The sequence below is a fragment of the Poecilia mexicana genome, unplaced genomic scaffold (assembly GCF_051168715.1).
Source record: "Poecilia mexicana isolate PSO_F unplaced genomic scaffold, ASM5116871v1 scaffold_20, whole genome shotgun sequence".
NCBI lineage: Eukaryota > Metazoa > Chordata > Actinopteri > Cyprinodontiformes > Poeciliidae > Poecilia > Poecilia mexicana.
Genome location: NW_028263389.1, coordinates 15,576,114 through 15,603,938, shown reverse-complemented (window position 1 = coordinate 15,603,938; position 27,825 = coordinate 15,576,114). Strand labels below are relative to the sequence as shown.

Sequence of the window (27,825 nt, the reverse complement as noted above, 5' to 3'; positions counted from 1 at the left end):
GGCCGCGACTGCAGCTTGGACACTCTGGCCTGAGCCAACATTATTTTGGTTGTGTAGACCGCAGCACTGTAAGCACCTACCTGTGGGTTTGCTGGGCTATTAAGCTGTAAAGAGTGGATTTGGATCCTTTATTTTTCTGAAAAGGTTGGAGTTTGAGGGATTTTGCACAGGGTAAGTGGACTCCTGCGGGGGATGAGAATACAGCTTGCCAGGTTGTAATTGGTGCATATGTCTGATTAAGCATGTCAGTGAAGTGCCTGACTGTCTGAAACGGATGTCTCTGAAGCAGATGCTGCAAGTTTCTTGATGCTTGAGCCTCTCTTTTTAAATCAAATCATCTAGAAGTGTTTAAACTACAGTTATGTTTTTTTTTCTTATCATGAAAGCTAAATTTATGTGCAACAGCAGAGAGTAAAAGATGATGAACCTGCTGTTTAACTGAACTAACGTGACAAACAGAAAGACAAGAAGAAGCTCTGGGACGCAACATGTCTGGATCAATACCCTTCTACCAGAAGCACCACCGCCACTACGACCGTAGCTACCGTAGCACGGAGGCAGAGTCTAAAATGAGGCACTACCAGTCCAGCAGCAGGTACTCTGCTGGAACCAGCCTGTCCACCGCCAGCAGGGGGTAAGAAGGAGGAAGGGGAGAAGAAGACTGGGATAGTTAACTACAATATCCAAGGAAAACCCTACTACCTTTCTAACACCTCTGCCTTCCCCACCCCAGCTGAGCTGGTTCACCTCCATCAACCCTACTGGAACTCTTCCCAGTCAGAGCTTTGGGATCATCTTTCCTTTACACCAAGTAACCACTTTTTATCCCTCTTAATTATCCCTAATTTCACTTTGACGAGCCTTCATTCAAAACTGAAGATTAGTCCTGTCAGTATCAACTCAAAACTGGTTGGTGTCCTGCATGCTGATCTTTGCATGCTATTCCGGAGATGCAGCGCGTGTTGTCATACAGAATGAGACTAATATTTAACACATTCATCCCAAAGTAACTAAAATTTCACCACCAGATCACATTTGTATTGATTGTTTTGGCAGTGTTTCTGAAGGTGTTTCTAAAGACAAGATTGTTTTTGTATGTGTTTCACTGTGTTAATGTGCGATATGTTCCCCAAAAAATATTAAAGAGAAGAATTAATTGAAATAATGAAAGAAATGTTGTAGATGATTTTGAGCTTATTCAGACTCACAAAGATTTGGGAGGAGTACGCTATGCTTTCCTCTCCATAGTGCATCAAAGCTTACAGCCTAGTGACAAGCCAACTTGCTGAGTGTGAACAAGATCAGGGTCTTTAAACATCATCTCATAGCTGAAATTTTAGAAGATTGGCTCATTGGCACACAAAAAAAAAATCTGTGCTGTGGTGACTAAAGATAAATGAGGAGGGTTATGATATTGCAAGGATTTTTTATGATGCCATCATATTTTCTGTTGTTCTGCATGTTTATTAGCCCATCACCAATTACTGTCCTGATTTACCTACCAACACAATGCTTATTTTACCCAACACTTTTGATAGCTCCATTTGTACCAATATCTTTAGACCATAGCAAATGAATGCATTTTTTTGTGAATAAAGTTGTTGTTCTTTGGGATTTTCTTTTGCAAGTTTTATCTTGGAAAGTCAAATGAATGCACAGGTTATTTAAAGGAAATTGACCAAGACAGACATGGAAAAAGAGAGCTGCTCCTAGCAGATTGCCTTACTTTGTGGAGATTGTTTTATCGCATACTTCAAATACCAAACCCCACTTCCACACAATCACAATCCCCAATGAAACTAAACTCAGAGCAGAGTTTAACCGGGATTACAGTGGACAGAGATGGCTTGTTTTGAATGGAAACATTGTAAATAGAGAAGCTAAAAAATGAACTAAGGCTATACTTCTTGGCCATTTTCATTGCTCTGGATTTACTTGCAATGTCAAACGGATTTGGAAGTTTTTAGTGAGTTGGTCAGGCCTTAATTATGTTTTCCATTATGGTAGATTGGAGATAAATCAATCAAACTGCTGTTGGTAGGTATAAATATGCTGCAATAAAGACTAAACTGTCTCCATCATTTCATGTTAACCTACTGCTAATCAATTCCTCGCTTTACCTTTATCTACAGTGCAGACTAAACATCAGTGCAGATGTTTAGTCTGCGCTGATGAAGTATCTACATTGTCTTATGAAATGTTGCACTGTCTGGCTTGTGCCAGACTGATGCTGTTGTGTTTGTCTCAGACTTAAGGTGTCTTCTCACTTGGGACTGGAGGAGAACAGACTAAGCCCCTTACCCAAGCGATCCAAGCCATCTTACTTGGCTCTCGACAAAGAGAACCAAATCATCGGCTATGTAGTGCCCATCTTCAGGGGCAGGTAACAAAACGTTCAAAGTTTCGCACTGTCTCGAGCTATTTCAGTTCTGATAACTCTCACTCCTCCAAACCCACTCCTGGTTCTGCTCCGCTGACACCGATAGTCAAGAGTTTGCTACGGGATTGTCAGACACAGAGGAGGCCAGAGTGAGAGACACAGCTGCATACATGGCCCGCAGGGACTTGTTTACGAGTGGTCTGGAGATGGAGAGGTCAGAGGTGATTTCCAGGAAGGAGGCCATGCGTGAGTCGGCTGAACGCATCTCTCTGAATAAACGGGTCAGTGCCACGTCATGTTGGTATTCAGATTACCATTTTTTTTTTGCCATAGTCAATAAAATCAGGTTAAGCTTTTCCTATTTTAGGTCAACTAGAATAATTAGAATAATCTAAATAATAGAGTGATACTTTATAGATATTCTTTTTATTACTATCTTCAAATTCAGAAGTTTCCCTTCACTAAGATCACTATGATTACTATGCATTTCAACAATGTAAGGTTTTCCCGGGTGATCATTTCATGTCTTTGTGAACTTCTGATCAGTTAAATCACCACATCTGAGCTAAATGGAGAAACACATGCAGGTGTATTTTAGCGTAACACCTCAAGGACACTACAACCACACTACTTGTGGATGTCATAGGTAAAATATCACAAATTGTGGCCCTCCAAAAGTCTGTTTCATCCTTGAGCAGAATTTCCAGATGCCTCAAGGTTAACCTCTTCAAACAATTTTACACAAATATAAACACCATAGGAATGCCCAGCCGTCATACCGTTTACAAGGGAGATAAATGTGTTTTGTGTATCAACCCAAGAACAGATGCTGAAGACGTTGTAAAGATGCAGGCTGAAGCTAGTAAGAAAGCGTCATTATCCACAGTGAAACAAATCCAGTACCAACATGGGCTGTAAGACCACTCAACAAGGAGGAAGCTGGTATTCACAAAGAAACATAACAAGCCTGATTACAGTTTGAATGTCCACTCAGGGACAGACCTTGCTTTAGAGTCATGAGTGAAAAACATCATGTGGAAGTACTGACGCAATATTTTAAGACATCAACCAAGAAGTTAAAGCTCCAATGGGAAATAACACTAAGCAAGCATAGTGCTAAATTAGTTACAAAGTAGCAATGTGAATGCCTAGAAGAAGGAATAACAAAGCACTGATCCCATTCCAATTCCACCAAATAATACGGAAATGTATTTAAACTTTAGAGTTTGAAGAAACTAATAAAGCTAATAAAACATTCTTTAAAAAAAGATATTTTCATTATTCTGGGATTTGCCAAACACAAAGCATATTGTTAATAATCCCTGACCTGAAACAGAAAACATTTAGTATGGCTGAAAGTCAGATATTGACAGGTAAGCATCCAGTTTTAGCTGAATGCACACTAGCTAGGATATCTGTACATACTGTTACAGAATCAATGCAAGTACTATTTAAATTCATGCAGATGGTTTAGTCTGCGATGATGAAGTTTCAACTCATCCTGTGATAGTAAAGGGTTGTAGAGGCATTAAACTTCTTAATATAATTAATGAGACGTTAAAGCAAAATAATGTAACCATGTTCTAATCAAGTAGAAGAATATAAATTTTACCCCGTACCACCTAATTCAAATGCATTGTACACAAAAGGCCATATTACATGCATCAAATATGTAATAGGACCTGTTGTTCCTCAAACCATGATCCATTAACCTGCTGAATTATTGTACATGTATTCCCATTGTAAAATACGGAACCGGTTAAAAGCAATATTCACATTCGTAGCACTTACTATTTTGTCTCTACTATTACCTGAACCACAGTTACTTTCTGCGGTCAGTAGGAAGGTTGAGTGCATTTTCTTACATCATTTTTACACAAGAAAGTTATTTATATAACTGAGTGATTATTTGAAGTAGTAGCTGGGCCATTTAACAAGCATTAGAAACACCAGTTACCACCCTCAGAGCCTTTATCTGTCTCCACTCTGCCAGGCAAGCTCACTAGTGGGTGACAAATTCTTAAGGAGATTGCTTTTCTTGAGGTACATGGAAGCAGAGTCCCTGTGGTCTTGAGCTGGATGGCATGTAGCCACACACATCCAGCTAAAATTAGAATATAATAAAAATCATGCACTGCACTCACTCTTAAAACACATGCTGCTGCTTCAAGGCTTGCATGTGCATCTGAAATTAAAAGAAGCGCAGAATTTGCATTGTTTGGGTATGCAATGTGAATTCCTGCTGCATTTATGGAGCCTTGTTTTGTTCGATTTAGATGTTCACTGGTGGCGAAGGTGAAATTATCCTGAATGTTTTCCCTCTGCTATGTTTAGATCCATGAGCACGAGGAACACTTCAAGAGGATGAACGAAGACAGCCTGATGCACGCCCCGGAGTTCGTGATTAAACCTCGCTCCCACACGGTGTGGGAGAAGCAGTGTGTGCGGCTGCACTGCACTGTCAGCGGCTGGCCTGACCCCAGGGTCATCTGGTAGGCCACAGACATAAATCACCTAGAACATAACCTCTAATCATTCCTGGATTTCCTGGCCTCTTTCTAGTTCCTTCTGAACATTCTCAAAATCCTCTTTCCTGGCTCTTTTAAGTCTTCTCCTTTTTATCTGTCTTCTGTTATGTTTCCTACCTCCTAATCTAAGGTACAAAAACAATGTGGCAATTGACCCACTTGCCAATCCTGGCAAGTTTAAACTGGAGAGCAGATACAATGTGCACTCGCTGGAGATTAACAAGTAAGTGTAGCCTCCCCTGTTGAACTTAAAATCAATTATAAAGTACTTTATATACAGAGGAACGTAAGTTACTTTCCACAGGATAATACTTATAAAAAAAAAAAAAACAATGCTAACCACCTCTTAACAAAATGAATGTTCTTGAATCAACAAAATAGAAGCATTTGATTACTACATGGTTGATATAACATAAACAGTTATGGCATGAATTTTAGGACATCCCATGACATATTTAGTGGGTTTCCTGTAAACTGTAGTTTGAAAAAGCAGTTTCTGGGGCGGAATAAATTAGAACACCCTCCGTTATTCTTACTTAAATGACTGAAATCACACACAGGCATCAGTTACTCATAAGGACAATGTTATTAGTTTTAATATGTGAATATTTGTTTTAAAATAAAATATTAATTTACCAAATTGAATGTTTGTACATCTCCTCACCATAAAGATTATATAATGAAAAGAAAATGTTGTTCACTATCAGACTATGTCCATACGACCCATATGTGAACTAGATTACAAAACTTGTTTGTAGGTACTCAACCAAATTCAAATGGGACTGAGGTAGAGTGAGAATTTAAATTTTGTTTAGAGAAATGCACTGAAGCATTTGAAAAAAAAAACTGATATGAAGTTATCACCACTTAGCATCTCATCTTTAGAGTACAAGCTAAACACACTATTTATCTAACTGGTTGACTTTCTCTCTAAATCTTGCTAGCTAAGTAACTAGTTAGCATGGAAAGTAGGAAAGTTCATGTAACGCATTATTCTAAACTGCCTATATGCATTTTCATTAAATACCTCTGTGTGCATCCTGGTTGGAACGCCGGCCCCATCCATAGATCACATTTTACTTCTTACGTAAACAACCAAACTCACAAGGTGGGCTGATTTTCCTGCATATTTTGTTTGTGCCAACATCGGATTCAGTTTCTGGTACTTCAACCCGACACGTACCTTCAAGTACACCGGCCTCATTGCGTTGGATGGAAATGACATCACCAGTGGTGTCTAGTTATTGCCAGAGTATTCCTGGCTCAGAGTTTTGGGATGCTTTATGGCTTGGGGCCCACATCGTTGGTATTATGTACACATGGTTAAGAGGCCTGCTGCTGGAGTTACAGAGAAATGGCGCCAAACCTGTGAATCCCTCATTGATATTATGTGCATATTATGCACACTAATTAATGGTTTCATCTTGCAGATGTGATTTTGATGACACTGCCCAGTATCGTGTTTCTGCCATGAATTCGCAAGGAGAGCAGTCTGCAATTGCCTCTGTCGTTGTCAAACGTAGGTTTCACCGAAGCCCGGCACTATCACAACCCTCATGATCACATATAAAATTATTTAAAGGCATATTTAAGAGTCAAAACTAGAGTTTATATATGCTCTTGCAATATTTTCTTAAAATACTGTACATACAGTTCATCTTGACTGACATACAACGCTGTATGCTGCGTACTGTAAGTATTTATAGCAGCTCCTGCTCTTTTCCATAGGGTTCAAAGGTGAAATTGATGAAACACTGCCAGTTCCCAGACGTAAGTGTTAATTTCCTGCATTGGTTTTAAAATTTCAGTCCCAACACGTCTAATTCCGTTGTTACTTTATTCCTTTTACTCTACTGTCAAATTAAATATAGCAAGCAGCATAAAAAGATATCTAGATGTCATGCACGACATATAGTTTCCAATAACTAGTTATCTTCTTTGCCTCCAGTCGGCCCAGTTTCTGAGTATGGCATCACGTTCCAGATTCACATCGTTGACACTTTTGGAGTGTCGTTTGGAAGAGAGGGGGAGACCATGAGTTTGGGCTGCACAGTAATCATCTACCCAGCTCTCCACCGCTACCAGCCAGAGGTTCAGTGGTACAGAGATGGTGGGTAGACATGTATTACTACACTGGCTCACTTTTAAACCCTCGTCCAACCTGATAACTTCAGTTCACGTTACTGTAAATGCGATCACCACCTCTCATGTTTTGTCGCTCAGATGTGCTGCTGTCTCCATCTAAATGGACCCACATGCACTGGAGTGGAGACCGAGCCACGTTGACACTCACCCACCTCAACAAGGAGGACGAGGGGCTCTACACTCTGCGCGTCGCCACTAAGTCTGGATACGAGACCTACTCTGCCTATGTGTTTGTCAAAGGTAAACCTCTTTTAAGGATATTTTATCGGAAAACGTTAGAGGTGAAGTGTTAATTGTGTGTATTGGCTAAATTTGATCCACATATGTTCAAAACAATGCAACAAACCCAACACACGCTATTTGTTTACATAACTTAAATGGTTGTAATCCACGTCGACCCAAGCTGAACTCAATGGATTCCCTCGCCTTTGCTTGTGTCTCATGAGATCAAGGTCACAGTCACAACACCACACGCACTGGCACCTGATAATGACGCTGTTTATTTATCAGCGTCTGAATGTCATTGAGTGGTTTTAAATAGGATATTGCTAATGGAGGCACTGCTGAGCGGCAAGTCTCTGGCATGCGTTTGAATGCCATGGAAAAAACAGGTCAGTTGAACTTATCTTTGTTGCCTTCAGAGACAACCTGTCAAACATGGTTTCCGCATCTGCACACCAGTCATGCTGAGCATGAAGAGGTTAGAAAATAGACCCTTATTTCTCCCTTGTGGCAAGCTCATGTTTGCCCAGAAAAAGGAGAGGCCAGGTATGATCTCCATGACAAAAACACTCTGGTCTTGGCTGTAGCTAAGAAGGTTTATTAATGGAATGAGTCTGGCTGTAAGAGCTGTGAGTTTAATAAAGGCTTTCAGAAAGAACGGACACACTGCTCAAGTTACTCAATGCGCTAACTTGGATATTAAATGTTATCTCCCTCAAAGTATATTTTTGCTAATTAATAATACAAATGTTCAATATTTTAAACCCTTTTTACGAGCAACTGTTCCCTCTGACCCCTTTAAACAGACTTCTGCCCAGGTACCCCTTGAAAATGAGATCTGGATCTGGTTAAATAAAGGAAATAAAATAAATAAATAAAAATATTCATTGTTTCAGAATTTACAGTAACAGGTAATGTCAAACTGTTGTTTATGAACATGAATGAGCTTTGCCCTTGACATTAGCTGACTTTGATATGTTAACAGCGGTCTAGGACATTGGCCAAAGTTCATGATACGCCAGATGTAAAAAACAAAACATTGATGCCAAGATTTCTTTATGAAAATGATTATCGTTGATAATTAAGCACTTAGAAAGCAGCACTTAAAGTCAGTGCGATAGCCATAACTCCCACTTGCTTCAAAAAAGCACATTGTGACTCAACAAGTATTCATAACTTATAGAATAATCAAATGAAGTGATACATTAACACCCAACAGCTTAATAATTCCCTTTGCTTGGCGATTCTAGTGCTAGGAACATGAAGAAATATATTATCAACATACTTATCATGGCGGTATTGTATGCTTAGATGCAGATGCCGAGGTGGAAGGTGCTCCTGGAGCCCCACTGGACGTACGCTGTCTGGACGCCAACAAGGATTACATTATTGTTACCTGGAAGCAACCAGCTGTTGAAGGAGGAAACGCCATCTTGGGCTACTTTGTTGACAGGTTTGTACTTTTGCTCTGGTTTGTTAGTTTAGCTAATCCTACAATGCACTATGTCGTATGCTCGAGTTGCCGATAGTCCATAGCCAATATTTTTCTTTGAGAATAAAAATAGCTGTATACTACAAAAAGGACAGTGTTTTAAAATATAAAGGATCTGGTTCATACTAACCTTGAGTGAATAATTACTGAAACGGGAGCAAACCAGTGCAAAATTACGGGCCACAGATTGCCCATGTTATTTTATTACATTGTTTGAGATAGACAAAAACAAAATAAAGCATCACTATAAAGTCTAAGGAAATGGATACAGAGGTTTTTAAATGTTTTTATCTAATACAAAGCTAAGAAGTGTGACCTGTTTTCACTCCAGGTTAGACTTTGGCTGTATATTTAGAAGGTGACACACTGTCCTTGTCTTTTCCCGTATTTATCAGCATCCATCTACATATCATATTGCGTTATGTACAATGGCCAAAGGAAACAAAACAAACAGCCTGCAATGATATCATGGACCAGGTGTGAAGATGTGACTGTGGAGAACAGAAAGTGAAAATCAAGGTCCAAAGTGTAACGGCCTTTCACTCACAAGAGCAAATCATGTACATGTCCAATCCCAGGAAAAGTTAGAGAAACAGGAACCAATTAGTTACTAACCCAAAAATCTTATCTATCTCATAACATATCTTTGTGGTTGGGCATGTGTTGACACAGACAAAAAAAGAATAACAACTAAGACATAATAACACAGAAGTTGTATTTGTACTTCTGTGTATTGCAGTAGCAGCTTAAGTACATTTGCCTCAAACATGTTAGAATCTCAGAAAGGGGAGGAAATTGGAAAAAAATATTACCTCATTAAGATGACAGACTTTAACCTCAAAATGTCTTATTCAAGGGTATGACACAAAAACAATTCTTATTGTTTTCTGGTTATTAAAAGTATAACTGCAAGTAAAACTATATTGTCAATTCAGTTTAACATTCTGCAGTTGTGTTGTTATAAACAGATGTGAGGTTGGAACGACTCACTGGGTTCAGTGCAATGACACTCCGGTCAAGTTCGCCCGTTTCCCTGTCACTGGTTTGGTGGAGGGCCGGTCCTATATCTTCCGAGTCCGAGCCGTCAACAAGACCGGGATCAGCCACCCGTCTCGGGTCTCTGAACCGGTGGCAGCAATGGATCCGGCCGATCGAGCCCGCATGAGAGGTACTATATCCAGGGGATCTAGCTTTACTATGTCTGTGGTAAAAGACTTTGGTGAAAGAGCTAAATTCATAGAGATTCATGATCATATAAAAGTAAAACATGCTGAGGAAAAGGAAAACTACAGCTAAGCCTTTCTCAGTTTGAAGGTAAGCAAGTAGAAAATATTGAAAATGGAAGATGAATAAAAATCAGGAAGTGGTAAACATCAAAACATTACTGATTACATGCATGCTTTTCTGTTAGGCACTTCTGCACCCTGGACCGGCCAAATCATTGTCACAGAGGAGGAGCCTGCAGGTAAGAAAGTCACAGTACTGGATGTCATGTTGCTTACCTGAGGATTGGGCCCCGTCCAACTCACCCTTTCACGACTAGAGGGCGTTGTTCCTGGCAGACCTCGTGAGTTGCAAGTGACTGAGGCAACCAAAAACTATGTGGTCCTGAGCTGGAAGCCTCCTGGAGAGAAGGGCCTTGAAGGGGTCATGTACTATGTGGAGAAGGTGAATACTGACAAAGTTCTGCAAACTTAAATTTTGTTGCAGTTTTTAAATTGTAAAATCTGTGTAACGCTATCGGTTTTGTTTGCCAGTGTGTCTCGGGCACAGATACCTGGCAGAGGGTGAACACAGAGATCCCAGTCAAGTCTCCTCGCTTCGCTCTGTTTGATCTCGCTGAGGGAAAGTCCTACCTGTTCCGTGTCCGCTGCTGCAACTCTGCTGGTGTCGGCGAACCGTCTGAGCCAACTGAAGCCATCACTGTGGGCGACAAGCTTGGTCAGAAGATACAGTAACTTGCAGGACTTAGATTTTTTTGGCACATAGTATAATAACACAGACCTTTCATTTGTTTATCAATGTCTTTGTGGCATCTTTCGCCCAGAATCAAACGCTTTTCTGACTAAACGTTCAGATAAAAACAACCTAATTTGGGACACTTTGCTACCCCGATCTGGTTCAAATCTAGCATAGATTTAAACCAGATCTACGTAGATTAAAACTGTAGGTTTTGATCAACATACAGTTGATTTAAAAATTCTCATACCTTAGGCAGATTTAAATTTGAACTCAACCAATAAACTTGTTTCTGAATGCAAATTGTGCCTGCATTAATAGTGGAGATGTGGATACAATGAAATAATAATAATACTAACAAATTTCTGTTTTTGTTTTTCTTACCTTAGAAATATTTACACCCTTTTTACTATCCAATGGAAGGCCTTTATTGCCGTTACAGTAATTGTGTGTACTATTTGATTTGCCAAAGTAGGTCACATATTTCACCCAATGTTTCTCTAAAACTACCAGCAGAACAGCATAAACCCAGAGTTCTGGTTAAAGACATAACCCGGCTGTTTTTTTTTTATGTATAAAAATTCATCTTTCCCTCCAAAAATATAAATACGTTTATAAATAACCAAGTCTAACTTTGACATCATGGAGCCAAAGAAATACCTGCCAACTTTAAGTATTGACTCTAAAGCCAGAATCAGTTCTGCTCGTCTTGAAGCCATTAATAGTATTTCTAACTTATTGGTGTTTCAGAGTAATGAACGTCACTATGTAAATAAATCACCACAACAGTAGCCTGAAGATATGAAATGATCTCATCCGCAGATATCCCATCGGCTCCGGGAAAAGTGGTCCCCACCAGAAACACGGACACATCCGTCGTGGTGAGCTGGGAGGCGTCTAAGGACGTCAAAGATTTGGTTGGATACTACATTGAGTGTAGTATCGTTGGAAGCGATGTGTGGGAGCCATGCAACAACAAGCCTGTTCGGGCAACAAGGTAAAACTACTTTTTTTTTTTTAAATGCTCTTCTGATATTAATCAGATACAAATCAGCATCTGTTATGGATCATACATTTCAATTTACTGTCCTGCAGGTTCATCTGCCATGGGTTGATTACAGGAGAGCAGTACGTGTTCAGGGTGAGGGCTGTGAACGCCGCAGGGCTCAGCCAGTTTTCCCCAGTATCAGAACCAGTGGAAGTAAAGGCTGCGATTGGTGAGTGAAAGAAACATCAGTCACGGGATAGTCAGAAATACTGGAAATATTAGATTATTCAACCCTTTGTGTAAAATTGTCATTTGAACTATATATTTTGAGTATTTAATATGGAATAAATAAATTAGGAGTTAACTAACTGGGTGAAAATAGATCACTTGTTTACAAAATGTCTCTCAACACTGTGACATTTGACATTTCTTTAGTTATGGACCCCAAATTCAGAAATGTATTTAGCTTACTGGGGAAAAGTGATGGAAGAACAACAATAATGGTGACACTGTTATTTTGTCAGAAGTGTTTTCAGGTCTTCATCTGCACTCCCACACTCTCCCACTCTGTCACTCCAAAATTTTGCTCTACACCACCCTGTTCAGCTGCATCCACCCTATAGACGCCTCACCTCCTGCTTTGCCTGAAGCAGGTTGGGGTCAGGACTTGTATACTTCCTCTATTTTGGATCAACTTGATCCAATTCAGCGGTCGATGCAAACCGGATCAATGTGGTACAACATTTCCCACAATCCCCCTTTCCTCAGACTCACCTTACCCGGGTCGAAATTGCTGAAGGTACCAAAAGATGGACCCTCCACACCCTGACAGATCCTTTAGACTGCTCCATGTTTGCTTATTCTAGCATTTGCTTTTGAAGCTAACTTGGCAAACAATTGTTCTGATCTAACATGCTATACTTGACAATGCAAAGTTTTAAGAAATTTCTTCTGTTTTCTTTATTTTGTCACACTCAAATGTTCGAGATCATCCAACACATGTTAAATATTGGCAAAAAACAATAAATACAAAAGGCTCTGGATTTAAGTCTGGACTTTGACTAAGCCATTTCAAAACATTAATTTGGTTTGTTTAGGAACTTTCAGAGTTAGATTTCCTGGGTAATGCATCATTGTTTTTTTGTACGATCCAAGTGTATTTAAGCTTAAAGCCACAACTGATTTCCAGGCTTTAAACATCCAGACTGATTTAGGTCATTGAATTTGTTGCTCATCTCTTCTCTTCTGAAATCGTTTAGCCTACTACCTGGTCTCAGACGGGTTCTATGTACAGGACTTTTTAATTCTACAGATATGGCAGTAATCAGGCCTGGGTGTGTCTAGTGTAATGACATTAAAGTGTGACAAAAAGCAAAATCAGAGGAAGTCTGTAGTATAAGGGGACAAATACATTTTAATGGAAGTGCAGCATGTGCAAAAGTATAGTAATTGTCAATAAGCACATCTCTGTTCCTAACAAAACCTTTCTCCAGCGTCCTAACTAACACTCACTGGCTGATTTAAAGCTGAGAGTCTTTTTGTACTTATGAAACTCACTCAGAAGCAATGCCAATGTATTTATCTTGCAGGCAGATGTTTGGTAAATTTATTTTGAATCCTATTTGTCCAATATGTGTTAAAATTGATTATTATTTTCAATAAAATAATAATTAAAAAGAATCCTAGAAGACACCCAAACAAGAACAAATAACTAAAAATGTGCTCCTATTAATAAAAAATCATGTTGGAAAAAATGTTGTTCATAGCAGTACAACCATAGTAGAACAATGAGTGCCTTGTAGAAAAGGTTGGCATTGTTTTTGAACGTCATAAGACGTTGGTGCATGTTCTCATTCTCACATGGATGTCACCTGTCGGTCATCTTGTCTTCATTTTCCCTCCCAGTCAGATGAAGACATTGCTTTCTATTTTACAGGCTCATGTGCTGAATAATGTGTTTACGTGTTCATGTTTTGTTTTTTTTTTGTTTTTTTTCTGTTGTTGTGCTCCATTGTTGTTTTGTGATTTAGCTGCAACATATTGTTATTGCCTGGTTTAAGTCATTGTTTTTTGCTTGTCTCTGCTAACACCCATAGGGGGCGGCATTCCACATGGTGTGTTTTCGAAGATGGGGCCGGGGGGTAACGCGTGCCCACTAACCGAGCACGAGCCACGCTGGACGGACAAGCATGAAACTGTCCAGCCTTCCCATTTCACTGTTGAAAGGCACAATAAAGCTCAGGCTGACACTGAAAGCGGAGAGGGGGTCAGGGTTGCTGGTTCATGGTCTCTAGACCAGAACCCCCTCTCAGAGTCAGGCTCAGTTTCTGAATTTCTTACTGATAAAATCTCAGCTGTACACTTTGAGACAGTCATTCAGATTCAGGATCAAACTGCTGTGGTGGACATAAAACCCGGTGGCGCACGTAAGTTCATTGTAGAGGGTCCTGGTAAATAGCAGAGTGCAAAGGATCAGGAGAGAACCTGAAACCCTTTAGTGGATGCTGCAAGAAAGAAACACAATATGTTCACATTTTTTTGAAATTTTCTGTCACCCAAGTTTACTGCACCTTGCAAATGTACATAAGTTCATGCCCCTTGAGCTATTTCACATCACCTTACCACCACAAACTTCAGTCTATTATTGGGATTTTATGGAAGAAAGTGCATGATTATGAAGTGGAAGAAAACTGTTACACAGCTTTCATATTTTTAACAAATAAACATTTTAAAAGGGTGTCATTAGGCCTTTTGAGTCAATACATTGTAGAACCACGTTTTGCTGCAATTACAGTTGCGAGTCTTTGTGGAATGTCTCTACCAGCTCTGTGTACATCTGAAGACTGAACTTATTTTTTCTTTGAGAAAAGCTCAAGCAGAATTGAATTAGATGAACAGCATCTATAGAGCATAAAATCCCATTAATATACATTACAGTTTGTGACTATGTGAGAAAGGTTCAAGATCTATTTATTCTTTACAAAACACTGTACTAAAATTAATATAAATATGACGAATGGAAAACTCCACCTGCATTCTTGTGTATTAAAGGTAAGTCTTCACCAGTTCCTTCTTTAACTAAGAACTTAGTTCTTAACATAGAACATAGTTCCTTATCAGTACTTAGCCCTAAGTCACTTCCCGACTCGTTCACCTGTCACCTCAGCACCAGCTTCCCCTCTCCTGATGATTTCCCCCTGAGCACTCTAACTTTCAAACATGCAGAAACTTTTCATATCTGGAGCCTCTCAGTCTGAGTCTGCCCCAGAAATGGACAAACACAAGAGCAGGACGCTTGACCTTTCTGGAAATGAAACACTCCAGAAATCCAACCCTTGGGACACTATGAGCCCAATTCCAGACCTCGACGCCAAAAAGTACACCAAGTTCACAGTTACGCTCTTAGTTGTGTTTCTGTAGTACTCCTAAACATCATATGATATTTAACTGAATATGAGGGTATTCTATATTTGTTGTGAACATATTCAGTATTTAATTCCTTAGTAACAGATGTAAAGGAATATTAAAACGGTTTGATTTAATAAAGATGATGAGTGCATTAGACCAGATGTGGTCAGTTTCCTGTTATTTCACTTTCCCATGAGCACGCTCTCTCTGTTGAGGCGATGGCGTTAACTTGAAGTCCTCTGTCCCAGCGTCTCCTGCTCCACCCTATGGCATCACTGTTCTGGAGTGTGTGCGCGACGCCATGGTGCTCTCTTGGAAGCAGCCGACCTTCATTGGAGGAGCTGACATCACCGGCTATTTCGTAGATTACCGTGAGGTCGTCGATGGCGTGCCGGGGAAATGGCACGAGGCCAACGTGAAGGCTGTGAGCGAGAGGGCCTACAGGGTGAGCGCACGGGAGCCCTTTTCTACGTCCAGATGTTTTGCAGCTGTCTGCATGAGCAGCAGATGATTTCTCTGGTTGTGTCTGTGCCTGCCAGGTGTCAGAGCTGCGGGAAAACAGAAAGTATCAGTTCCAGGTGCGAGCTGCCAACATGGCGGGCGTCGGGATCCCATCGATGCCCAGTAACACCTTCCTGTGTGAGGAATGGACCATTGCTGTACCAGGTTGGCTGATTAAGCTGGAACTATCAAGACCCTAAAAACCCTATCTCAATCTTAATTGATTAAATTCATAACTAAAATTATTTTGTAGAATCCAGACCACTGGTCATATTTTACTTAAAACATTTCTCCCCAGTGGAAAACATCCTGGTATTCATTAGTCACTGCACTCTTGCAAAATATTTAGGAGAGAAGCAGACCCACAGCATTGTGGATTCTCCACCATACATAAAAATCAAGGACATGGTGTGATTTTCCACATTTTCATTATGTCTAAAAAATAAAAAGATTTGGTTGCAAATTAAAGGTTGAAAGATGTTTACTGGTGTAAAAACGTTGTAGAAAAGTTGTAAAGGTTAAATTTAAACATGAAATATGGACAAAAACTTCAAATTTGCTGAAAGACACTGTATATATCTGCAAAATAAGGGCAATGATTGGTTGACTTAACAGCTATTAAAATTCAGTGTTTGGATGGTTTGCTACTTATTTTAATTTTCCAAAAAAAATGTATATATATATAAATTTTATATATATATATGATATATATATATATATATATATATATATATATATATATATATATATATATATATATATATATATATATATATATATATATATATATATATATCAAATGTAAACATCTGAGAAGTGAATTTGTCGCAGTATTTAACAAACTAATTATACAGATCAGAAATCCAAGATTGCAAATTATTTTTACTACTTGTACCAACAAGTCATGAATAATCCTTTTTAGACTAAATCAGTTAACAATTGAAGCCAAGCTTCTCATTTTCTAAGACTTTTGCATATTTTCCTACAGGACCTCCTCACGATCTGCAGGTTTTGGAGGTGCGCAGCGACTCCCTGGTGTTGCTGTGGAAACCTCCCGTGTACCAGGGCCGCGATCCGGTCAATGGTTTCTACGTTGACATCAAGGAAGGAGATGCACCGGAGGAAGCCTGGAGGGGCGTCAACACCAAGGCTGCAGAGAAAACGTACCTCAAGGTCATTACATGGAGTCCGTTTGGAGCATTTTCTCCTGAAACAGGACTATACAAGCGGTTTTATCTGGGCACTGTCTCTGAACTTTGCAGGTTAAGGATCTTAAGGAAGGACAGACGTATGTGCTGAGAGTACGTGCTCAGAATAAAGCCGGTGTGGGCAAAACCTCAGATGTTACAGAGCCAGTCGTAGCTCTGACCAAACCGGGTAGGTAAACGGCGATAAAGGGGCAGATGTCATGAGGGTATGCTGGCAATGTGAATGTCCTGAACTGGTCATCATCTGTTTGGCTTTCAGGCACTAAGGAGATAGTCGTGGAAGTCGATGACAATGGTGTCATCTCCCTGAACTTTGAATGCTCTAACTTGACGCCCGACTCCAAATTTATGTGGTCCAAGGATTATGAAGAATTCACAGACTCCAGTCGCCTGACCATTGAGACCAAGGGAAACAAGTGAGATGACTCAAACTGTCTTATTACATTCAGACTAGAAAGGATATGGAACCCTCCTCATTTATTGGTACCTCTTGTGTCTGGTGACTCACAGGGTTGTTATTCGGCCATATGATTTGGATCATTGTGCATCTATTTTCAGCTTTCTGGCAGAGAAAACTATTTTATTTATATGAAGCATCCTAATATTTCAAAGAGTTCATAATACCATGCCGTCAAACAAGGTCACCAGGTATTTGGAATTAGAAACTGGCCCGCAGCATTATGAATCTTCCACCATGCTGACAGTGAACATTCGTTGCTCAACTGGAGTGTTTGTTGCTGTGAAGCTCAATCTTTATCTCATCCGAAATAAAACAAATATTCCAGTAGTGTTTTATAAGTTCCTTATGTTTACATTTGTGATGGTACCACAGAAAAACTGTTTAAACGGCATCACTTTGTTGGCATGTGGATTCAGTCCAGTGGTTGTCATGGAGACTTGGCGACCACTTTTGCTGCAGTTCTCTCCAACAGAAAGCTTTGGAGGGTTTTCCCCTCCCTTCCTGCTCACTGTGTGTGGTTGATGCCCCAGTGTGTGTCCCCGTTTCAACTTTGTTCAACTTTGTTGCTCTGACTTATGGATATGGTCAAGTTTATTCATGTTTCCTAACACATCTGCAATATTAGGATGATATTTCATCTTGTCCTTCCCAGGTTGAAGAGTGGCTGAGAGAAATTTCCATATTTTTTTTTTCCAAGGGAAAGTCCTTGTTACTAATTTGATAAGCTTCTCCTGTAATTTGGTTTGGTGTGACTAAGTGCAGATATCAGGTTTAACAGCAAATAAATGGTGCAGACCAAGCTTGTTAAACAGAGCAGGAAATAAAAGTTTACAGGAGTTGAGGACTCTCGCCGCCTGAGGATATGTGTTATTTAGGAATTTGGTGTTGTTAACTTTTTCATTGTCTTAGGGGACAGAATGTTGCATGTTGCTGTCATTGTACATTCAACTTAAGATTGCATAAATCCCAACAGAAGCTTTGTGTTCACTTTGTGTTCAGATCCAAAACCGTTTTCAACAGTCCTGGGGAGGAGGACATTGGCGTTTACTCATGTCTTGTCACCCATACTGATGGCGCTTCATCCAGTTACACTCTCTCCGAAGAAGGTGGAAACTTTGTCTCTTAACAAAACAACAAAAGAACAGGTCAGGCCCCAGTTTCAATCACGATCTTTTGTTGTTCCTCAGAGCTAAAGAGGCTGCTGGAGGTCAGTCACGACCACAAATTCCCGAGTAAGCGCTTCACAATTTCTCTGAGATGGGACTTTTTCTTCGTTTCCGTTCATTTCTTGTAAGATGACTCTGCGTTTTCTCTTCACACCAGTTATTCCACTGAAGTCAGATCTGGCAGTCGAGCTACAGGAGAAGGGCAGAGTGCGCTTCTGGCTGCAGGCGGCGCAAATGTCAGCGAACGGCAAAGTGGATTACGTTTTCAACGACAACGTTCTCTCCCAGGGAGATGTCAGTGAGATGTGCAATTCTTTTTTCATGAAAAGTTAACATTTGTAATAGGGAAAAAAACACATTGCTTTTTTTTTTTTTTTACAGAAATACAAAATGAACTTTGACAAGAACACCGGTGTGATTGAGATGTTCATGGAGTCCCTGACTCCTCAAGATGAAGGGACTTACACTTTCCAGCTGAATGACGGAAAAGCAACAAATCAGTCCAGCTTGGTGCTGATAGGTGATGGTATGTTAAGGAAAATGGAAAACATTTTTTACATTTGATTGCGTTACAAGTGGAAAGACTCCTTTCTTTGTTTGCGACAACCGCATGAAATGTTATAGGGAAATACAAACTCTTGGAAAAAAACAGTTGTGCAAAGTGCTGCCAATACACTTTGTCTGTAACTGGTGTAAAATACTTTTTTTATGTAGCATCTTTCCTTCTACATTTACACAGATTAACGTCGATGTAAATGTGAAGCATGCTTTGGGAGCATTTCACCACTAGAGGGCAGAAAAAGATCTGTCAAATTAATGAATACTGAACACACAGAGCATCACACATAGATGAGCTTTGCGAAAGGGAGTTTAGCCTCTAGCCTCTAATTCAAAACTTATATTCCCATTTCTTATTTACCCCCAACATATTTACCAGATTATGTTATTGGAATAAAACTATTCATCTATATTTTGAGCTGAAGTCTCTGACCACTGTTTACTCTTTTCGCTTTAAGTGTTCAAGCAGCTGCAGAAAGAATCAGAGTTCCAGAGAAAGGAATGGTTCAGAAAGCAAGGTAATGTAAACATACGTAACAAGAATTACTACTTTTTTGTTTGCGTGATCTCCAGTTTCTTTGTCAAATAAGTCAGAAAATCAGCTTAGATTCAGAATAAATCAGAACCTTGTTGTTAACTGACAGTCAGTAAAAACATTTGCTTTTATGTCTCAGGTCCTCATTTTATTGAAGGCTTGAGTTGGGAGGTAACGCCAGATTGCTGCGTGATACTCAAGTGCAAGGCGAGTCTTAGATTTAGAGAAACACGTTCCCCTCCACGCAAACGTTTTTCAATACTTCAGGTCTAAAAATATCCCTCCGCTTGGCTACATCCCAGGTCGGCAACATAAAGAAGGAGACCTCGGCTCTGTGGCACAAAGACGGACATCAGATCAAAGCCGACGAGCATCTCGGCTTCACAGAGGGAGTTCTCAAACTGGAAATTGCCCAGGTGAGAAAAAAAAGGAAGACTCCTTAGTAACGTGTGATATAATGTCTTGCTGGGATATAACTGTTTTCAGACACTACACTACCTTAAGCAGAAGCTCTGTCTGCAGCTATGAAGATTTAGCCAACTGGGAGCATGCATTGACAGTACAGAGTTTTAAACTGTCAGCCCAAGATGGTCAGACCATCATCAAATATGGAATATGAAAAAAAGAGACATGATAGTTGATTTCAGCAGTTGCACAGTGTAAATTAAACACACTTCAGCCCAGAAAACACACTATGGCAGACAGCTGGTATTTGCAGAGGTTACGGTTCACTATCTTCTGCAAATACCTACAATGTGAATAGTTAAGACGTTTTCCGATGGTTACAAATTCAAGGGCCTGCATTCCATTAGACATGCATCTGCATAAATTTTACTTTCCTGTTTCGCCAGATTTCCAGAAAAGACGCTGGTGTGTATGAGGTTGTTCTAAAGGATGAGAGAGGAAAGGACACATCCACACTGAATCTGACAGATCAAGGTAACATTTCCAGAGTCAGTCTGTAAAAACAGCTTGTGGTGCACTTTGCATCACCATTTTTGCTCTTTTTCAGGTTTCAAAGAATTGATGAATGAAGTTTTCAGCTTTATTGGTGAGGAGAAACATGTTTTCTGCATCCTAATGATAATTTCTTAAAACGTAACTGTTAAAAAAAAAAAACGTTTTGTTGTCTCTGCGTTTAGCTAATTCCTCCACTCCACTGAAGATCACGAGCACAGACGAGGGGATTCGACTCTACACGTTTGTCAGCACCTACAACGACTTGCTCCAAGTCACATGGCACTACAAGTCAGTTTAAGGGAACATGCTGCTCTTCTTTTTATTGTTGACCAGCAGATACATATCATTAACGCACATGGAGGGAGCTATGTGTGCATGCTCTTGCTTGTTTTCATTTCTCAAAGCGGCCTGTGTTTGCACGCGTTTTGCCTTTCGTTTTCCTAACAGGGACTCGGCGATCTCCTTCTCCGACCGTATAAAGAGCGGTGTGGTTGGAGAACAGCTGTGGCTTCAGATCACAGAGCCCACAGAGAAAGACATGGGCAAATACGCTATAGAGTTTTACGATGGCAAGGGCGGTCTCAGGAGAACAGTGGAACTCTCTGGCCAAGGTGATTCTCAAGAACTTTGACTAGACCTGAGCTGTGCTCAGTTTTGATTTGTGAATGTCTCTTAGCAGACGTGTACAGAGCAGATTAATGAGGTGTTGTTTTTTTCTTTTAGCATTTGATGATGCTTTTGCAGAATTTCAGAGACTCAAGTAAGTGGCCATTTTATTAGGTACACATTTTAACATCCGTAGAGTATGTAGCCATTCCCGTAAAGTTAGAGAGAAAAAAAATACCACCAGGAGCTTTTTTGTTTCTTGCATCTTTAACAGACCATATCTGATCCAGCAGCTAAAAAACAAACAAAAAAACAACAACAAAAGAAACACATTGTCTTCAGCTCAGATGAATGTCTCCATCTTCTCTCATTTTCTTGTTAGAAAGCACTTATTAATTTGTTAACTGCCACATTAAAATATTTCTAACATATCACATGCAGTGTTCTTAGTAAATAGTGTGGTGAGCAAATATAAAGCTTTACACAAAACCACAGTGAGTTTGATTCAAATTATGGCTTTGATTCTTGTTTAATTTGTTGCTTTCTTCTTTGTTGTCCTCAGAGCTGCAGCAACTGCAGAGAGAAGTAAGTATTAGCTCCTTATTAAAGTCACAGTTGAAGCCCTAAAATGAGCATCATAGCTCTTTGTTTTGAGATAATGGCACAAGCCACATTTACTTCATTCATTTTGAGACAATGAGATAAATGAGACACTTTAAGAGGTAAAAATCATGCGTCTTAAATTAAATTAAACTTTTCCTTATGCTAAGATCGTGCTCGAGTGGCAGGAGGCCTGCCTGACGTGGTGACCATACAGGAGGGCAAGGTAAAGAAACAGTGTTGACTTTACAGTGGCCTTGTCTCCGTCTCTTCTATGCAGGACTAAACGAGGCGCTTTTTTTTTTGTACATTTGTACATTTTTCTACCTCAGGCTCTCAATCTCACCTGCAACATTTCGGGCAACCCCGTGCCAGAGGTCACCTGGCTGAAGAACGACAGGGAGATCACCTCCGACGAGCACTGCATCCTGAAGTTCGAGTCGGGCAAGTTCGCCAGCTTCACCATCACCGGCGTGAACACGTCGGACTCCGGCAAGTACAGCATCCTGGTGAAGAACAAGTTCGGCACGGAGAGCGGCGACTTCACCGTAAGTGTGTTCATCCCGGAGTCGGGCAAGAAATAGTAAAAGTGGTCCAAGTCTTATCGTAAATACCTGTAAATGGAGTTCACTGGAAGGGAAAAAAGAAAAGAGCCGGAGGATGTGTTTGACGTTCGGTGTCTAAATGAAACTTGAAAGGTGCTGCATCTGAACTTGAAACTTAAAGCAGTTTCTCTGAGAAAAAGAAAAACAAAGTCAAGCTAAGAAATGATCGCCTCGTTTCGTCCAACACTAACTAATCTGAATAAATATGGTTGTTTCTTCCGAATCCAAATATTGCTGGTTAAATTTCTGTTTGTGTAAAGTTGTAGCATGCAGAAGAAAGTATTAGCTTCAAAAGAATAAATAAAACTTCTTCACCTAACAAAAGAAAAAAATAACTGCTAAACTGTTTGAATCCAATGCTTTGATCTCGAAAATGTTAGTTTACATGGAACGTCTATTAAAACATGAATGTTTTTTACATTTGCTACAGATTTTTGCAAGCTGCCCTATTCACCAAGTTGAAAACAATCAAATGACAAAAATAAAATTTTTCTTGAATATCTTCACAAATTATAAGACAACTGACACAGTTAACATTAGTGTCATTTAGTGATCATTTCCTAAAAACATAAAACAACAAAAGTTAAAGACACAGAGCTTCTCATCAGGAAATATTCGCCTTAAACATGAGCTCCGCAGTTCAGGCCCTCAGTTGAACATGAAGTTAATATTATTGGTGTGTTTTTGGTGCAAATAAAATCAGTAGCAAATGTGTTAAAACATGAGTGATTTCATTAGGTTGTATGTTTCTGCCACTTTAAATGTGACACCCTGACATCACTTTGTTCCACTGTCTCTAGTCAGTATTCTATGTCTGCACATTACTTTTGATGTTTTTCTCTGTTGTCATGACAAACCCATCACAACCACTGTTATTACTGATGACAGTGGCTGTCGCTCCACTTCCTGTTGCCCTGTTTCCTGATTAAACTAATAAATACTGGCATGTATCCCCACTTCCTCCTCCCTCTCCTTTATGAGTCGCCTCACTTTGATTCCACCGTTCACCTTTCTCACGCCACGCTCTCCTTTCAGCTCACTCCTTTGTTCCTGTAGGCACAGTTTCTGTAGAGTGGGAGAAACTGAAGATCTATACCACCTGCATGGAGACATGTCGTCTCAACCCTGCAATAAAACTTAATTTGTCGTAAGAGAACCAGAGAAGACGAAACAAAACCAGGAGTTAAGCAAAGAAAAAAAAAAAAAGAAAAAAAAAAAAAATATATATATATATATATATATATATATATATATATATATATATATATATATATATATATATATATATATATATATATATATATATATATATATATATATATATAAAATTAAGAGTGCAGTTTTTTTTCCACAAGGCTAAGCAATGTTATTGGCTTTATGATTCATGGAATTTTATCATCATAAAAGTATAATAATGCCTTCGTACCAATTCATGCTTAGTGGACCAAAAGTGTTCAGATTTTTTTTATACTTTTGAATAAAGATGAACAGGACCATTAAATCTGCACCAATCTCTTTTCTTGAATCTCTTCACAAATGATAAGACAGCTGATACAGTTGTCTTATAATTTTTATAAGTTGTCTTATAGTTTTTATATTTTCTAAAAATTTAAAAACTTCCTGTTTATTTAAAAGCCCTACCTCAACGTTTCTGATCACATTTACCTTAATACACACTGCTGAAATCATATTTACATAAACTGTATAAAAATTAAAAAAAAAGACACAACTGCTTTTTTCTACTGTCTGACATTAAGTCAGAATGAACTTTAACCTTTTTAGGTCAGGTAAGCTGGCCTACTTTTTGTTAAATCTTAGAATAATGAGAATCTTTAAGATGCTTTCAAAGTGTATGCTGATTCACAAAATTAAGTTAATTAAAAATATGTTTTAGTGTTAAATCTGCAAAAAGCAAAAGCAAAAGATGTTTAATAGATGCTGGCTAATTTTGGTAAAATATCATCGCTGATCAGAGTGAAATGGTTCCTGTACCAACATGGGCTGAAAAGCCTTTCAGAGAAGAAGACATCATTACACCACAACATAAAAGGTTACAGTTTGCAAGTACACTAAGAGAAACGACTTAAATTCCTGGAGACAAATCCTGCGTTCTCATGAAAAAATGTGTTTGGCCATAAAGACCATAGTTACATTTGAGTGTTTCCCAAACAAACAGTAAAATGAGGACAGAACACTGCACTGAGAAACAAAAGCAGCATCTCTGAACATCAACAATTAGGTGAAAAGCCTGGGCACAAATGGTTTCCAAATGGACAGTGAGCTACAAATTATTGTCAATGTGGCTTGAGAACAACTAAGTCACTGCTTTGAAGTGGTCACACACCCTCAAATCCTGTAAAAAAAAATGACTGGGCAGAGCTGGAAAGTGTGAGAGAGATAGGTAGCCTGCAAATCTGACTCACATCTATTAGGAGGGATTGGCCACAATTCCAGGAAATTATCGTAAGAAGCTTGTGGAGAGAAAACCCAGGTTGCAAATCATGAACTTTCAAAGGCAGTTCTAGCAAATACTAAAGGAATCTCTTTTTTTTTGATCTAGCGAATGGAGATCCTAATCCAGACCTAAAACAGAAAGTTTCATCTGTTTAGATGTCAGAAAATGAGAAAAATAAGGTTATACGTTTATTTTAATCCAATGTAAACAAACTTCTAGTTTGACCAGTTTGCACTTTATGTCAATGTTATCAATTGTTTTGCTATTTTGTTGCAAATTAGAGCCATATTTTCGACCCTTCAGATCTCCACTCTTTCAAACATGAAAGTCTATGTTGACAACACGTAAGGCACAGATCACATGATCAAAGTCCTTCTGAATACATACTTTTCTATATTCCTTTTAATTCAGCTCCTCCCACAACGATTCTTACTTGTAATCTGAACGGTTGAAGCAAAAACATCTGGGCCGTATGTAAAAACCCTGTATATACAGACAATCTGGAATAAAATACTTTAAATCAGTGTGGTCTTAAATCAGCAGACCAAGTCAGACCGATTTCCTCATCAACAAACTTCAGCAAGCATTTCAAGACAAGACAGTATAAAAACATAATTGCTGTAGATTTGCTTATGGGAAATACATATAAAGCACTCCGAAAGCACCATTTATTGGAAAAGGATGCATTCACGTTAATATATTGAGCATCTTGGTCATCACTAACAGGTCAGACCTCAGTGAGTGGGTAAGTATGACGATCAATTTTTAATGACTTCATGATGATTCATTCTGTCTGCTGAGCTTCATTACATGAAGCTGTCTTACCTCATTTGTTCTTCGTGCAGCTCGAGATCACAGAGGGGACGCCTGACTTGGGCGTGACCTCTTACTGGACAGATGCTGAGGGGAATGTGGTTTTCAACCCAAATACTCCAGAAGACAAAATGAAAACCTCAGTGACAGGAATGAAAACCCCAAAACGAAAAGGTGAGCAGACTTGTACAAGCAAGAGTCAGCTATACATTATGGTTTGGTTTGGATGGTTTGTTTCACTAAGAAATATCCTCTTGCAGAGTCAGTAGCTAGAGAACCTGCTAAAAAGATGGAAGACAAGAAGGAGGGCAGCAGCAGCAGGAGGTTGGAAACAGGAAAGATGTCAGATGATGCCCCAGCGGAGACTAAATCTTCAAAGTCAGACCGACCAATGGATGCTAAAGAAATTCTGTTGGAGAAGTCATCCTCTGCCGAGACAGAAGCCAAAACAGCCTGAAACACCACAGAAAAACTTTGTGACACAGAAATTGATTGTTAAATGTTACTGATAATCTCCTTTTTAAGGTAAAAATTTTAACCAATTTTTGGAATTCACACATCTTTATGTTGAGTTTTTTTATTTTCTTTTGCAATGGGGAAGATCTTATCTGTCAGAAAATATAGGAAAGAGGCCTAAAGCAGATGAACAGAGAAAACACATATGGCATATTCTTATTGTGAAACACAGCACAATTAGGCTAACTTAGTGAGGAAACAAGTTAGTTTCACAGTGTTTGTATTTCATTTTTGTTAACTTACTGCAAAACTGTGACAATTGTATTGATTAAAGGGGAAAAAATATTGTTACCACACATCTGGAGTTGATAAACTTTGGAATTTTATCAACCACAACAACACAGACAAACCTGGATGGTTCACAAGGTTTACTTTGACTCTTTTGGGGAAATGAAAGCAGCTACTTCCCTTCCCTCTGTAGAACGTGTGAATAGGACATTATGTTTCCGTCTTTCTACAAAAGCCCAACACCAAGCTTCTTTTTCATCCACATCAACCTTTTTTTGTTTAGCAACATGTCTGTGCAGTTGATCTAAGCCTTGAAAATCCGCCACCTGCAGGTCTCCTGTTCTGCAGCTGAGTATGACTTCTGTTCTCGGGTCTGAAAGCATAAATGAATTAACTCACTGAAATGAATTAACTCTTTACATTTTGTTTCATTGCACAAATAAATATAAGTTTTGGGATTCAGCACATTTTTGTTAATTAATTATGACAATTATCATGTAAAAGTTTAACAGAGTGCTGTTTGGAAATGCACCATGCCCTAATTGTCCCTGTTTGTAATCCTGCTTTTATCACAGTATGTAAATAAATTTTAATATAGCAACAGAAAATTTCTGTTGATAACATTTATATTTGTAAATGTAATCAATCCAAAAACTCTAAAGTGTGATTAGTGTGATTAAAAGCCAAGCTTCGTGAAAGAAATATATATATATGAAGCTTTTTTTTCTTACGATTGAAACTGTTAAGTACAACATGAGGTACTTGTCTTTTTAAAAAGACTGTTTAAAATCTCTTTAATTCTAAGCATGACTATTCCATCCGATGACTTTTATTCAAAAGCTGAATTTGGTGCCCCAAAATCTCATTTTAATTAATTCAAGAAAGACTGACCCAAATCCTGCTCTTACATTTTTTTTGGTCGAGCCCTAAAGAATTAGCAAACTACTATCTTTTAATAAGCCAAATGTGCAAAAGCCCTTGTTAAGTTTAACCCTTGTCAATAATTTACACACCCGTTGCCCCACAGAAAATCTCACAACTTATTTGAATAAAATATTTTTATTCAAATAAGTTGTTCGATATTTTGTTCATCCATCCCTATTGCTTATATCTGCTTATCTTTAAGTGCTACCAACTTCAGCTTCTCATATTCTGTCGAGCAGGTTAAAAATAAGAATCATAATAGTTTTTTTGTTGTTGTTGTTGGTTTGTTATTTGGGCCTCGGGTCCTTTTAACTTTTTTTGCACAAGAGACAGAAACTTTAGACACCACTATCCCAGGATATTTTAATACCCTAAACCTAATTTCCATACGAGAGAATCTGAAAAATAAATGACTGCGTTCAATATGCTGCAACTATGTAACAAGCTGCCGCAGTTCAGTATAATATGGTGGCTATTATAGCTTAAGTAATTGTGGAGAAGAAAGCGCTTTCCAGCTTCATCACCTGTCCTTACGCGACGCTGTCGCATCAGCGCGTGCCGGTCACGT

General features: G+C 39.1%; 1 protein-coding gene and 1 long non-coding RNA gene across 5 annotated transcripts; one reads left to right on the top strand and one right to left on the bottom strand.

Annotated features, from left to right (window-relative positions):
• The first annotated feature begins 20 nt into the window (after positions 1 to 20).
• On the top strand, positions 21 to 26,795 carry myom1b (myomesin 1b). Of its 4 annotated transcripts, XM_088001523.1 has the most exons (38): positions 474 to 634; positions 2,249 to 2,383; positions 2,487 to 2,661; positions 4,715 to 4,872; positions 5,039 to 5,131; positions 6,339 to 6,427; positions 6,637 to 6,678; positions 6,857 to 7,018; positions 7,132 to 7,293; positions 8,587 to 8,728; positions 9,736 to 9,935; positions 10,179 to 10,232; positions 10,311 to 10,435; positions 10,525 to 10,708; positions 11,549 to 11,723; positions 11,822 to 11,943; positions 15,371 to 15,567; positions 15,662 to 15,788; positions 16,612 to 16,796; positions 16,886 to 17,000; positions 17,091 to 17,247; positions 18,291 to 18,397; positions 18,479 to 18,523; positions 18,615 to 18,751; positions 18,839 to 18,983; positions 19,474 to 19,533; positions 19,690 to 19,757; positions 19,853 to 19,966; positions 20,402 to 20,489; positions 20,563 to 20,601; positions 20,693 to 20,798; positions 20,958 to 21,121; positions 21,234 to 21,270; positions 21,679 to 21,701; positions 21,887 to 21,942; positions 22,049 to 22,264; positions 25,622 to 25,763; positions 25,850 to 26,795. In XM_088001523.1, exons 1-38 carry the CDS (start codon positions 489 to 491, stop codon positions 26,044 to 26,046), a joined length of 4,689 nt encoding a protein of 1,562 aa, XP_087857649.1. In that variant the 5' UTR covers positions 474 to 488; the 3' UTR covers positions 26,047 to 26,795. The 4 variants fall into 4 exon arrangements, with proteins under 4 accessions (XP_014839609.2, XP_087857647.1, XP_087857649.1 ...); XM_014984123.2 differs by lacking the exons at positions 25,622 to 25,763; positions 25,850 to 26,795 and adding an exon at positions 21 to 171 and having other exon boundaries at positions 460 to 634; positions 22,049 to 23,277; XM_088001521.1 differs by lacking the exons at positions 474 to 634; positions 25,622 to 25,763; positions 25,850 to 26,795 and adding an exon at positions 21 to 171 and having other exon boundaries at positions 22,049 to 23,277.
• LOC148153421 (uncharacterized) lies at positions 21,475 to 22,466 on the bottom strand. The gene is made up of 3 exons (XR_015761725.1): positions 22,331 to 22,466; positions 22,063 to 22,222; positions 21,475 to 21,689 (listed from the first exon to the last, which is right to left on the bottom strand). It is a non-coding gene; the product is annotated as an uncharacterized LOC148153421 (long non-coding RNA).
• Positions 26,796 to 27,825: the final 1,030 nt, after the last annotated feature.

Excerpts from the sequence above, each read along its gene's own strand:
- myom1b (XM_088001523.1), top strand. The coding sequence starts at position 489 with ATGTCTGGATCAATACCCTTCTACCAGAAGCACCACCGCCACTACGAC. Across the intron at positions 2,662-4,714 it reads GCATCTCTCTGAATAAACGG|ATCCATGAGCACGAGGAACA; the intron begins GTCAGTGCCACG and ends TGCTATGTTTAG. Across the intron at positions 21,943-22,048 it reads TGACCATACAGGAGGGCAAG|GCTCTCAATCTCACCTGCAA; the intron begins GTAAAGAAACAG and ends TTTCTACCTCAG.